The following is a 13,863-nucleotide window of genomic DNA, read 5'->3' as shown; positions in this document are numbered from 1 at the left end:
GCCCTTTGGACAACTCGATTTTTTGTAATTTCCTTTTAAATGGTGGACTCTTGACATACCTACCTTAGCAAACTCTGCCTTTATCATATTGTGGTTAAGGTTAGAGGTTGTACATCAGCTGTACAACACTGTTGCATGGAAAAGTGGTGTGACTGCCATTGTAAATAAAATGTGTATTTACAGTGTCCATTGAACCAAGAGGACAGCCATCATATTAATTCTAGAATCACAGATAGTGTCCATCACCAGATTCCATTAATTACATTTTTCTAAACTGTTCATGAGCAAAGCTGTTTCGTGACCCATGACTTCGTTGATTTGAAAGTCCATGATTATTGATTATGTAGTCTTAATTAATATACAAATAACAAAACAATAAATATGAATATTACGGCTATTCCTGATAATTACGGCTGGAATTTCCCATGTATTTGACCAGTTCCTTAGATTGACCATTGCAGATAGAAAATCTCTCAGAATGCTGTAGATCACACCGATATAACAACAATTCCATAATTTGAAAGTTGAGTTTATCGTTTGGCACAAAATAAAAACCTAAACCTACAACTTGTTCACCATTCTTTATTGACGATCTGGTTTCACTAATAAACATTACTAATGCAGTGGTCCGTAAAATTAACAAAATGGAAGACAACAAGTATTAGCGTCAACCTTGAAACAAGAGAATAAAAGCAACAGGAATATAAACAGTAATCTTTAAGTTTAATAGTTAGTGTATAACACCAACAGTCTTATATCAGATCGTGAAAATAACTTACAATATCGTTGTGAACGTTTGACAGGTGTGTTTCTAAATCTTGTGTGGTCGTGAATATGGGAGATATTCTCCAAAAGTGTAGTCTTACCAACAGTTATATAAATTAGTTAGGTGTCTTTTATCACCTGTAGGTTATGCAAGGAATAGTAAGGCAAACTGAATCATTCCAAGTAGAATACTTAATCTAAGTCTATATGCTTACGGCGCTGGAAACGGGGTTTTTATATCCGTGGCGGGCAGAACATTGTACAACACTATTACAGGGTCACCGCGACCTGTTACAGTTTCATTCTTCACGTGAGGTGTAATAACTTGTCTTCTTCCGTCAAGCGACTCCTTGAAGAACGAGTCGAATTGTTTGTTTATAAGTTTCTTCAGCTTTTGTCTTGTTCATCAATCGTTTCCTAAATAAACCAATTTATGAGTTACTACGGTTCTACTTTAAAGTTACAGCTGCGTAAATAAATACAGTACTGTTATCTGATAGATTAGTTTTATGTCACGTGAATACATTCTGAGATAAGTTATGAATTGTTTGTGTAACTAATCTAAAAGACAACATTTATCTCACGAGGTGTAATCTCAAGTTCAGTACTGTATACCAACCGCCTTCTTTTGTAAATGGGATGTTATAGATGGCGCTTCAAATAGAAAAGTATAAATTGGGACAGTTCTGAGTGCAGAACAATGCTTAATGATATTAAAAAGATAAAAAAAATACACGTACGTCAAGACTTGTGTATGTGCCACACTTACAAGGAGTGGGGAGCGAACCCCCATACTAATTCTGTTGTACTGCCTAGTCCGTCATCAATACTACTTGATAGTCAATTATTGTTACTGTGAGATTAGTTTTAAGCCACTCGTGAGCGTTAAAGTTGGTCCCTGCTAATTTGTGTGTTGTGCGCGCACGTTGTAGACCAAATATTACAAACAAGGCTATGAACTCAATGGACGTACAAACTATAAACTGAAACCTCGGGTTGATACTTTTATACACATAATAACAAATCGTTTTCCTTACCTTGCTGTCTTTTCATAGGTCGGTAACAAACTAGACTTGTATTATTCTATTGTACTGTTATTTATATATTGCCATTTGTATCGCAGGTGGTAACAGATGGCAAGTATGCAATGTGTGTTTCAGAAATGTAATAGCGAAAGAAGAATTAGCACTGGAGTAACGTTACAAAATCTTAAGTTCTGGTAACTCTGATGTCTACTCCTGGAATCAGTAAAAACATTAATTTCAGATCTTGCGTGTGGTTTTCTATACCATTAATATAACTGCTTCCAACACCCTACGCTAGGCTGTTGATTTGTTTGTTTTTGAATTTCGCATAAAGCTACTCGAGGGCTATTTGTGCAAGCCGTCCCTAATTTAGCAGTGTAAGACTAGAGGGAAGGCCGCTAGTCATCACCACCTACCGCCAATTCTTGGGCTACTCTTTTACAAACGAAGAGTGGGATTGACCGTAACATTATAACGTACCCACGGCTGAAAGGGCGAGCATGTTTGGCGCGACGGGGATGCGAACCCTCGACCATCCCAGGCCGTTGAATGTTTAATATTCTCAGCATAAATACCGGTTAGGTAATGCTTGTTGTAAGGCAGCAAATTATAGGTTATTAATTTCTATAGTTAGTTTAATTTACAGGGGATTTCACTGTCCATTAATTATCTGTATTGCTATTTAGTTTTTAGGACCAGGAAAAGTCCTGAAAAACCTTCAGAAGCTTTCATTATTGGCCGCTAGATGAAGAAAACTTCCGCTTGTTTGCTAGTGCCGATTCAAATAAATTTGTCAGTGGATCAGCATATAACAGTTCTCTCAAAGTTCAAGGACTTTTAATCAACAGTTTCCGTCTATAATGTCAAGAGGCTCCTTCAAGAAACATTCGACACTTTGTAGAGTTCAACTTGGTTTAATTGTCGATTTTACAAGACTGGACTGAATAATGAATGTGGAAATTAGTGAAGTGTTTGATCTTTATATTTTCATGATTTATTTAAAATATACTACAACAATAAAACAGGCGTTTACGTACGAAGATTCGATATAATTGAGAAATGTAATATAATACTATACTAAAGTAAAATAATTGAAATAATTAAGAAAACAAAACTTGTGTCTAGGGAGAAATAATTAAGAAGAACAACGTTAGGGAATAATGCAACAAGTAAATAAAACACAGGAAAACAAAACTTGTGTCTAGGGAGAATTAATTAAGAAGAACAACTTTAGGGAATAATGCCACGTGCGTTACTTCGTCATCCGGCGCTTCCACCAGTCGAAGAGATAAGAGACATCAATCAGTTTGTCATCACGTGTGTTAGTAATACAATTAATTTTCTGTCGATTTAATATAAAAGTTGTTCTTTACCATATTTATACATAACTAAAACCTAATATTAGCTCTGTATCTATATTTCCAGCTAGTTACCTAGTCGACGATGGTGCTGAACCGCCTAGTGCTAGGAATAACCCTGAGAGGCAAATATGTCCAGTGTAGAAGTTTGTAACCCCCTATCGACTTCGCACCCTGTAGAAAACAGTGGAGGAGTTATAGTAGCTCCCGGTAGAGACCATTTGTCATCGACGAAAACAACGAGCAATCTGTTTGAGACGAAGAATGGCCGAAGTAGTCCAAACAAGGAGATCGAGTTAGTTAGAAAACCCGAAGTTAGGGAAGTGTTTCGTGACTCTTACGTTGGTAACGCCCGCGAAAAGCAGGGCGAAGTTTCATCTCACGTGATGCATCCAGGAGGGAGAGCGGCCGGTGTTTACCCCCAGCTACACCATGTGACACAACAACCACGGGTTCCCACTCACCAAGGTTTATACGGATTATCCCCACATTTAATACCTCCCCCCCAGCATGTTCCCATTGACCCACATTCTGTACATTCACCACGGCACAGACATCTGATGCATGCTCATGCCTTGCTGAACCCCCAATATGCCCCTGCTGTTAACTTGAGCATCTGGCCACATAAACACCCCCATCTGGTTAACTCCCAGTTCATGGTGCAAGGTGTTTCTGAAGAAGTGTTATTGCAACAAGAGAGGGAACGAGCTATTATTGAAAAACAGTGCATCTTACACACAGACAGGTAAGAAGCTGTCAATTACGAATTATAATAATGTGGAGAAGGTGAACAAAGAGGGTGTTTGACGTACTTGTTTATTTAGTGTTAACAAATCCATAGTTGTCATCTAATTTTGTTTGATACAAGACAAGATCGAATTAATATAGAGAAAATCATTTCAAATTCATTTATTAAATTAGTATCTACTTTAATCATATATATTTAAACGGAAATAGGGTGTTACGCACAATTCATAACGTTATTGTTACGTGGAAATAAAAGTATTTTTTTATATTGCCATGGTATTAGTTCCCATTCTGGCCGCAAATGGTAAATTATCATTTTCAATAGCATTACAAATGGACTGTAGGAATAACAGTACAGTATATAAAATTTAAACAGGATACAAAACTATTAAGATATGAAATAAATGGAACCTCAAAACACACCATTATCAATTTTAAATAAATAATTATAGTCTTCATTGTTGTAGATAAAAGTTTTGACACGGAACGATTATGAAAACAAAAACATACTAATAATATAGTATTACTGTGAATTAAACATTTTAGCCACATTTCGTCTTGCTAATTCTGTATCGATTATGTAATTAAATACGACACCGTTTTTAAAGTATATTGTTACAAGTTTTCTCTTTGTAAAATGCTGCTAGTTACAAATCATTAAAAATTTCCTATCTCTGTCCAAACATGATTTTTATCCTCAAGACTGCTGGTATGGATATAATCACTTTAAATAAAATAAAATACAGAACAACCTTTGTTAACTTGAAGATGACCTCAGAAGGTCGAAACGTTGTACTTTATATTAAAGTGCTAATACCCATACCAACCGTCTTGAGAATACATTTTTCCTTCAAGTGGGCTTCTCGTCAACACAATACTTTTTATCCTGTACACTTTCTTGTAGAGGGTTCGTTAAGGGTTTGTACAACAAACTAAATCTTGTAGGAAACCTTTCTATCTGAATTTAATTTGAGGTGTTGCTGTGTGACTATAAAACGTATATCTATGTACTGCAAATAGCACGGGCAAAGAAATAAATATACTTATTGCGACCTTGGTTCCAATGAACTCTTGGTATTGCTTTCTACTAGAATATTAATAACACTCCCTGTTCTTTGTCAGGTTATCCATCTCCAAAGTTGACGTTAAAGTACATTTCATACGAGTATTCTGCTGCTGTTTAAAAACATCTGTTAGAAACGTTAACATCAAGTATCTGATGCTACAGGCTGTGAAATAAAAATTAAACAAGGGATACTGCACGTTTTAAACTGAAAAAAAAAAAGGTTACTCGTGACAGTAATTTAAGCGCTATCTCTCTCTCTCTCTCTGCTGTTTTTGTTTAATTTTTTAAACAGACCTTGGAATTTTCTACCAGCCAATCGTGGTTACCTAGAATTCCAGAACAGTTTCTTAAGGGATCGTACTTTTAAATCGTAATTATAAATTATTTATAAATAAACAGAATACTAAGTTCAGTTCATGCAAAAAGCCATGAAGAAGTTACAAACAATACGAGTTTATTATTAAACAACAGTGAAAAATTAATTTAAGCTTTCAAAACAGCTAAGAAATGACATCAAAAGATTCATATTTATTTTAAGGGCTGTTGTAAGAGTCTAGAACTGACAATAGCAATAATTCTGGAATATTTGAGATTCAGAAACGTATGCTATTGTAATCAGATGCAATTAGTATACTGCTGGTCAAAATCTTGAGGCCAATGAACATAAAGAAAAAATATGCATTTTTCGTTGTTAGACTCAACCACTTATTTCAGTAGAGCTTTGAAAGATGAAAACATGGTCGATATAAGCGTTTGCAGAAGGCTGGCTGGAATGTTATTCCAAGTGGTGAAAATGGCTTCACGAAGTTCATGCACTGTTTGGAATTGTCGTTCATTTCTATAGACGTCCCTTGCCATCCACTCCCAAACATTTTCAATGGGGTTCATTTCGGGCGAACACGCTAGCTTGCCCAAAAGAATCATGTTAGTCGCCATGAAAAAAACCTTTGTCCTGCGGGCATTGTGGTTTGCAGCGTTGTCCTGCTCAAAGATCCAGTCATTTCCACACAAGCGAGGGCCTTCAGTCAATAAGGATGCTCTCTCCAACATGCTAATGTAGCCAACTGCTGTTTGACGCCCCTGTATAACCTGAAGCTCCATTGTTCCATGGAAGGAGAAAGCACCCCAGATCATGATGGAACCTCCTCCATTGTGTCGTGTAGAAAATGTCTCCGGTGGGATATCCTTATCGTGCCAGTAACGTTGGAAGCCATCTGGACCATCCAGGTTAAATTTTTTCTCTTCAGAGAACAAAACCTTCTTCCACTTTTCTACATCCTATGTTTGATGCTTTTAAGCAAAGTTTAACAGAGCTGTTTCGTAGTGTGGAAGGAGGCGTGGCCTTTGAAAATGTTCACGGTTTTCTCTCAAGATGATGTATTGTTGTTCTTGAACTGCATTCTGTGTCCGTTAGGGCTTTAATTTGGTTCGACAATCGGCTGATGTCTTGCCGGACAACCCGTCGAATCCTCTTATTCAACGCAGGCAAAATTTTCTTGGGTCGACCACTTGAAATTCTCGTTCCGTATCCCACAGGGTCTTTCAAGACATTTGCAACAGCAGTTTTACTACGCCCAAACTCACCAGCGATGGCACGTTGAGAGAGACCTTGCTTTTGCAGCTCGACAACTCTGCCATGTTCAAATTCTGTCAACTTTTTAGCCTTTGCAATGTTTTTACCCAATGTGACACAGGAGATGTCAGTGGGAGCTGTTGATAACGCTAATGCTTGAACTAAATGACTAAATTTCGTTACGTGTTTACCGATTAACGCTTCGTTTCAGTATGGTCTTCAACTTTTGACCAGCTAGTATTTAGGCTAATTTCATAGTGTTCACATTTTCCCTATTAAATGCTAAAAATGTTTATTTTTATTTTCTCTTTTCTTATTGTCATCTTTCGAAGCTCTACTCAAATAAGTGGTTGAGTCTAACAACGCAAAATGCATATTTTTTCTTTATGTTCATTGGCTTTAAGATTTTGACCAGCAGTGTTTTTCAAAACGAGAAGTAAACAAAGGTATGCTTGTGTATTATAAAACTTTAAAATAACCTCATGCACTTTATTTAGGATAAGAGAAATAATTCTATATAAAAACTACTTTTAACAACAAGTATTTAATTTTCGTTATTTTTCGAAACGGTTAACAGAAAAAAAGTTAAAATTAAGTGGACAGTTGTAATATTAATGAGTTTAGATATGATGTTCTGCTACAAACAGTTACAGTAACTATTATTGATGGTTATAGTTTACGGAAAATCTCCACTTAATTAAATAACTTTTTTAATACACCAAGAGTTATTTATTAGGTTAGGTGTCCATCAACTTTGAATTACAGTTAAATCAATCTGGCTACCAGGATTGTTGTTTTTATTCTACAGGAACTCGATCACTATGTAATTTTTAACAGGGTGTTACTTTACCTGAAAAACGTGTTGTTGTTTTTTTAAATAATTTGAAGCTATTTCTTACATTTTATAGAGGCAAGAAAAGTAAAGCACTCGTATTGTATGATGCAATAATACTATTCCCCGTTTCAGTGTTAGCGGCGTTCACCTACTTATTCGTACATAGGCGAAACTAGTCATTAATAAAAATAGAAAATCTGTATTTTAGAGGCGTCATTACAGTGATAAAAGGAACAAAATGTCAAATGATATTTGTACAGATGGTTGTCATTTCTAGTACATGAAAAGCTAAACCATATATATATATGTATATTTGTTACCTTTCTATGCTGTCATTTCTGTCCATTCTACAGTTCGAAGAGAGGCGAGAAAATGTAACAAAATTGTGTTTCTGATAGTCTTGATTTTCAAAATGTTCCAGGAGGATTATACCCTCAAATCCTCGGGAAAATCGTACTTAAAACGCAATGTTAACCTTGCCTCACTCAGACGAGGTTACTCCTTTCCTATTCTAGAATTACCCACCTACTCTTTAAAAATAATAAAAAATCTGTAAGGGGTCTTTTATAAATTCAACAAAAATAACAAGTGATTCAATCTGATTAAAGTAAAATGAAAACTGTTCTTGTTGTTAAGAGATGTAGTATGTTAAGACTATATATGGTTGTTTCAAACTTTTTAATGTTTTAGTTAATTGTGTAACTAAAAAAGTTTCGTTTGTTTTACTTACAGGCCAGTTAAAGCATTTATTACCAGTAAAACAAACAAAAAAATATTAATTTCAGTCTGTTCTATTTTAAAACTCTTTATAATAAATAACATTGAAAAGCAAAACAACTCTAAAAGAGTATCTACTAGTACCATTGCACTATGATAAAGTATTACACTTCTAATACTTTGCGCAGGTGAGTGACCTTTGTGTAACATTGTGCAAAAATTCTAAATATAAGTTATCGTTAGACTGCAAAATAAGTTAGCTTGTGTATTTTATATTAATAACAGCGGTTGCTTACATCCGATAAAAAGTAAACATTATTAGCATAGAATCATATTTAAAAAGTTCGTTGTTATTACGTGTACAATTATTTCCAAAACGTTTTCCTCGCCTGCCCCCAGGTGCTTTACGTAAAGTGCTTGTTTTTCAAGATTTTATCAACAGTATCGTTTTATTTCTCCCAGATTAATATTCCAATAAGTGATTTGTTTGAAGCAAAAGAACGTGTCAAAAAGAACTTTTTGTTTTGTTTCTTGTTTGCAACAATCAATGCATGCACAAACATGTCAGGAATATTTTATTTTGAAGTAATCTTGTGTAACATTTTCCAAGAAACAAGTCCCTCGCCTTTTCCAAGCCCTTTGAATAGTTCGTTTGGCACGTTTTCCAATGACGTCAACCAGTCACGTGCACTATTTGGTTTCTTGGAATAATAAATTAGCATTCCTCTCGTGAAGAGTATGGGGTCTCCCATATAATGTTGCTCCGCCTACAAATTTCCTGTTTTTATGTATGCATGTGAATATATGTGTTTGTGTGCATGTCTGTATATATATATACACTATCCTTGAAGTAGAACTGGAGTTTGGAGAGACAGAAAAATGGAACAGTTAAAAATAGATGAATTGCTAACAACAATGTCATATTCTTGCTCATGAAAGGTGTGTGTGTGTGTGTGTGTGTTTTCAAGAGTGAAATATAGGCAGGCGGGGTTATATATATTTTACTAGGTATAAGTGAGGTTTTCTGTACTATTTGAGGAGGGGGGGGGTGTCTGGAATCCAGTAGGGAATTCTTAGAAGAACCAAGCTGCCAATATGTAGCACTTTACCTCGAAGTTATATTTATAAAGTAACTGTCGTAATGATGATTATAATTGTAATACATATCAACCAACTAGTAGAATACTCTTGAATTGTGTTTAGTCTGACATTTACTCCTTATACATCACTGATACTTATTAAGATTTAATCGGTTTATATCGATTACGTGTGGCAATTATTTTGTTAAATACAACTATGAGATTAAGTGAGAGATAATGCTTTAAATAAAGGAATTTTTTAAAAGATGTGTTGAGACTGAGATATATATATATATTAATAAATAATGAAGTACCTCGTACTTTACAGCTGGACAACTTTAATCTTATTACAAAGACTTAATTAAAATTTGATATTAGCTAATCTACTCCCGTTTTTATCTGGATCTCTTTTTATCTCTTTCTGTAAACTATTATTTATACTACGAAGCACAGTCATACACATTAAAGATGCTGAACAAAATAAAACTTTTTTGGAACCAGTGCTGAACATGTAATTCATTCTTACTGTACTCAGAGTGAAACTTCTCACTGAAGTTGTACAAACGTTCATTGAAAGACTCGTTTAGTAAATGAAATCCTCTTACAAACACGTATAAAGCTAGCAATCAAAGGAAAGAAAACTTATTTTTACTCATGATTGTTCGTGGTGTTTTAAGAACAGTGCTTACGTATATACACGCTCACTCACGATTGTTCGTGAAGTGTTGTTTTTAGAACAGTGTTCACGCATATACATATTTACTCACGATTGTTCGTGGTGTTTTTGGGAAAAGTGCTCACGCGTATACATATTTACTTACGATTGTTCGTGATGTGGTATTTCACATATATACAAATTTTGTGCAAATAAATTACTAATAAAATGATACAAGTGTAAATGTAACATCCAGATTTTGAAATAAAAAGGGGAAACTGTAACGAAAAAAGAATATTGTCATACGTAATTTTTAACGGAGAAAAGTGGGATTTTAACATTTAAACTAACGGGAATAAGTGGGATTGCAAAATGTAATCTTGAACAGAAAAGAGGTGGTGTTGTAACAAGTAAACTTTGATGACAAAATATCGCATACTCCTACAGAACAAGATATTCTAAAGAGTAAATTAGGAAAAATATGTGCAGGGTCGCTTGATTAATTTTCATAGAATTGATTTTGATAATGTATCACGTCGTTATCCCAAAAACCCGAAGAGTGGCTGAAAGAATATTCCAAAGGTGTTTGTGACTTGTATTGACATTTGGGACTATAATTACTCCAACGAGTTTATTTAGAAACAATTCTCCTTAAAAAAAAAGTGTTGAAACCTACGACTTGGCTTTTTTTTAGGAAGATAGAAGACTGCAAGTCGTAGCGAATTAGGCCTTATCGAGTGACATACCCCAAGCACTGAAATCTCGAATCTACTCTAGGATTGATCTCAAGGTCATCCACTTGTCACACAGCAATGCTTAGAGTGCTGTAATCTGTACAACTTATTCAAGGCACACATCTGTCTTGTACAATCCTGTAGCAAAGCAGAACCATCATGAAATTCCACGTTAAACAAATGGGAATACTCAATATCTGCAGCATTTTAAATTCTTTTAGACAGGCTTAGAATAAATTAATCCTTTTTTTATTAGCTATATTTTTGTGCGCCAGCAGTAAATACCAAGCGTGGGACGAATGTAAACCCGATCCAATTTTATTACTCATCAGGACCTTTACTAGCCTACTTTCAAATTGAATTTTTGTGCAGGATTAAATTAAATCAGTGAGGCTCTGGGCATGGCCAAATACACCAATCGAAAGGGTTTGTTCTTCTGACTCCAAAACTGTAATTAGATCTCAAATCGGTCAAGAGATGACTGCTGTGAGCTGAAAGTTTGTACTGGGGGGGAGGCGCTTTTCCGCAGCTAAAGATGTTGGATGAATTAGGCTGTCATAACGTATGACGGTCTAGTAGAAGGTACAATGTAATAGGCAGGCTTTAATCAAGTCAATACTCTGAACATAAGATCTGTTTTTTTAGTTACACATTTTAAAATCTTTAGTCCATCAACGAATATTTTATATCAAATGTTTTAGAAGCATAGGTGTCTTTGATGTTTTAATATAAAAATATCAGAAGGTTTTTGGCAATTTACTTGATGTTTATTGTTTGAAGAAAAATTTAAAGCATAATATATCATTATTTATAAGTTTTTTTTTATAATAAACATTGAATAAAAAACATAATATGGGTTTAGAAATTTTTATATGGTAAACATCGTAATAAGTATTCTAAATCACTCGCCACTAATTACTGTTTTGTAATTTGATACAAACAAAATCCTTATTGTAATTACCTTTCACGGTTTCGTGCTGAATGACGTGACACGACATTCTTTGGTATTTAGAAATGTTAACCTTAATACCGATATATCAGTTAAACTAGCATTTAACAGTTCTCAAGGTATAAACATAGCCATCCTTTATTCAGAAGTCTTTAAGCAAACATGTTTTATTGAAATGTGAAGCTGCTTTACAAACTGTATATGCGTATCTTTCAGACGTGTCAGATTTCGATTATTTCGTTTAGCCTGAATTTAGAAATATTCTAAACATTTATCTTAGGCGTACCTTTAGCTTCATCAGGGCGCGACAAGTCTATTGGGTTAATAATATATTGTTACCCTCTGCTGGCCAAACGTGATAACTGAAACCTATATATAATATCTTTATAGCAACTTTAGTAATGTTTACAGAGCCTAATAGTATTTTTGTTTTTCAGCATTTCGTCGTGTGTTATTTTTTTTAGCCATGATAATACTAGGTTAATACTGTAGTATTAGTTGTCTTAGAACTAATATTATGAAACATTTAGATGCAATATTTATGCTCTGTTTGTGTGTGGTTCCAGAGATAAAAAAGATGAAAAAGATAGGTTGGGACAGCAGAAGAACGAGAGAGAAAAACACGAACAGCAGCGGCTTGAAAAAGAGAGACATGAGAGAGAGAGGCAAATTTCAGAGCACATTACAGGAGAGCGAAGTAACCGGCCTAAGGTTTGGGAAGAAAAGGAGAGAGCTCAGAGAGAAGTTCAGTTTCACTTCGAAGAATCGTTGCGATTGGCAAATAATAAGGTACAATAATAAGCCTAATGTTAATAATTTTGTAATAACTACTACCACAAAAACTGGTAAAACTGTACATTAGTAATTGCAATTAAAAATAAATAGTCGTAAGTATGAATGAGAAACTTGTATGGCCATAGCCAGCGTTCAAGCCGTCAGTTAGGTACATTTGCTGATAGCGTGTTTTCTGTTCTCGACTTAAGAGCATTTGACGCAGTTAATACAACTTAGCACCGGAGCATATTTGAAGCTTTGTACGCCATGACTATCGTATTTGACTAGTATAATTATTATCATTTAAGGAATTAGAATATATTAACACAGCTAATAATATAGATAATTTAACTATTATAAATTAGTACAAAAGCCCTTCAAAGCTAACGGTAAACTATTGTTTACACTTAGCAATACCTGATACCTCGGTTAATATCTACAAATTAAATCTTTTCATTCAGTGGTATAGTAACTACTCAACATGAGACGTCATATCTGCATTGACAGTGGGCCTGGTTTGTTTTGCTGTTTGATTAAAAACAAAGGAAGAATAATCCGAAAAAAAAGTTATTTATTTATCTATGAATTTTTGCAGAAACTATGTTTATTAGTACTTAGTTTTATAAAGAAACTCCCTCCCATGTTCAGTATCGGGTTTTTAGATCGTTGAGGGCCCTGGAAGGTCAGGTGGTTAGGGCGCTTGATTCTTCGTTTGAGGATCGCAGTTTCGAATTCACGTTATGCTTGCTCTTTCAGCCGTGGAGACGTCATAATGTTACGATCAGTCTCACTATTTGTTATTAAAAGAGTAGCTCAAGAGTTGTCAGTGGGTATTGATCACTAGGTGCCTTCCCTTTAATCTTTCACTTCTAAGTTGGGGACGACTAGTGCAGATAGCCCTAGTGTAGTTTTGCGTGAAATCAGAAAACAAGTAAACCTCTCTCCCGAATTTGTGATTTAATAACCGTCAAATAGTACTGATAACATAAAACACTGATTCATTTTCTATGTCTTTTCAGAGCCGTGTCCTTGAATATAATGTTAGTAACATTTAGTGTAATTTGATTTTTTTAGTTTTATTTGTTCACAAACACTCGTGAACAGTTCGTACTGTAGCATTTCGCTTTATTTGGCTCCTGTATAAAATCTCAAAAATGTTCCGGAATCAACTACATTTAACCATGCTAGGCATGCATATATGTTATTATAAAACCTCTTTCATTATTATTTATCTTGTGCTGTTTGAATTTTGACAGTAATCGAATGGAATGGTTGCTAAGTAACGTCGTGTAAAGCCCTCTGTCCCTCATTTAGAATACTTGTAGAAACGTGCTAATAACAAATTTCGCCTTCGTAAAATTGCAATTTTCAGCAGATGGTAGTGCATTATCAAAAATATAGGTGGCATAATTTAGACCTACTGTCAGTTTGGGAAACGTATTAATACTATATTTATAATAGTAACAATAATATATAATAAATTATCAGAACTATTATAACTATGTTGTTGCGAGTACGTGGTCGTAACTCAGTAATTGTATAGATATATTAAAACTAAAGATAACTGAAGAAATAATGTAACTAAT

General features: G+C 34.6%; 1 protein-coding gene and 1 long non-coding RNA gene across 3 annotated transcripts in view; one reads left to right on the top strand and one right to left on the bottom strand.

The window, feature by feature from the left end:
• Positions 1 to 565: 565 nt before the first annotated feature.
• On the bottom strand, positions 566 to 3,361 carry LOC143257297 (uncharacterized). Its single transcript, XR_013031769.1, has 2 exons — positions 3,224 to 3,361; positions 566 to 1,182 (listed from the first exon to the last, which is right to left on the bottom strand). It is a non-coding gene; the product is annotated as an uncharacterized LOC143257297 (long non-coding RNA).
• LOC143257296 (uncharacterized) overlaps positions 3,280 to 13,863 on the top strand; it is a 35,908-nt gene continuing 25,324 nt past the window's right edge. For both annotated transcript variants that reach the window (XM_076515744.1, XM_076515743.1), the window contains exons 1-2: positions 3,280 to 3,893; positions 12,070 to 12,292. In XM_076515744.1, the coding sequence (XP_076371859.1) occupies positions 3,280 to 3,893; positions 12,070 to 12,292 (837 nt within the window). The remainder of the gene's footprint in view (positions 3,894 to 12,069; positions 12,293 to 13,863) is intronic.

The sequence above is a fragment of the Tachypleus tridentatus genome, chromosome 7 (genome assembly GCF_004210375.1).
Source record: "Tachypleus tridentatus isolate NWPU-2018 chromosome 7, ASM421037v1, whole genome shotgun sequence".
Classification (NCBI taxonomy): domain Eukaryota; kingdom Metazoa; phylum Arthropoda; class Merostomata; order Xiphosura; family Limulidae; genus Tachypleus; species Tachypleus tridentatus.
This window is presented reverse-complemented; position numbering and strand designations above follow the sequence as displayed.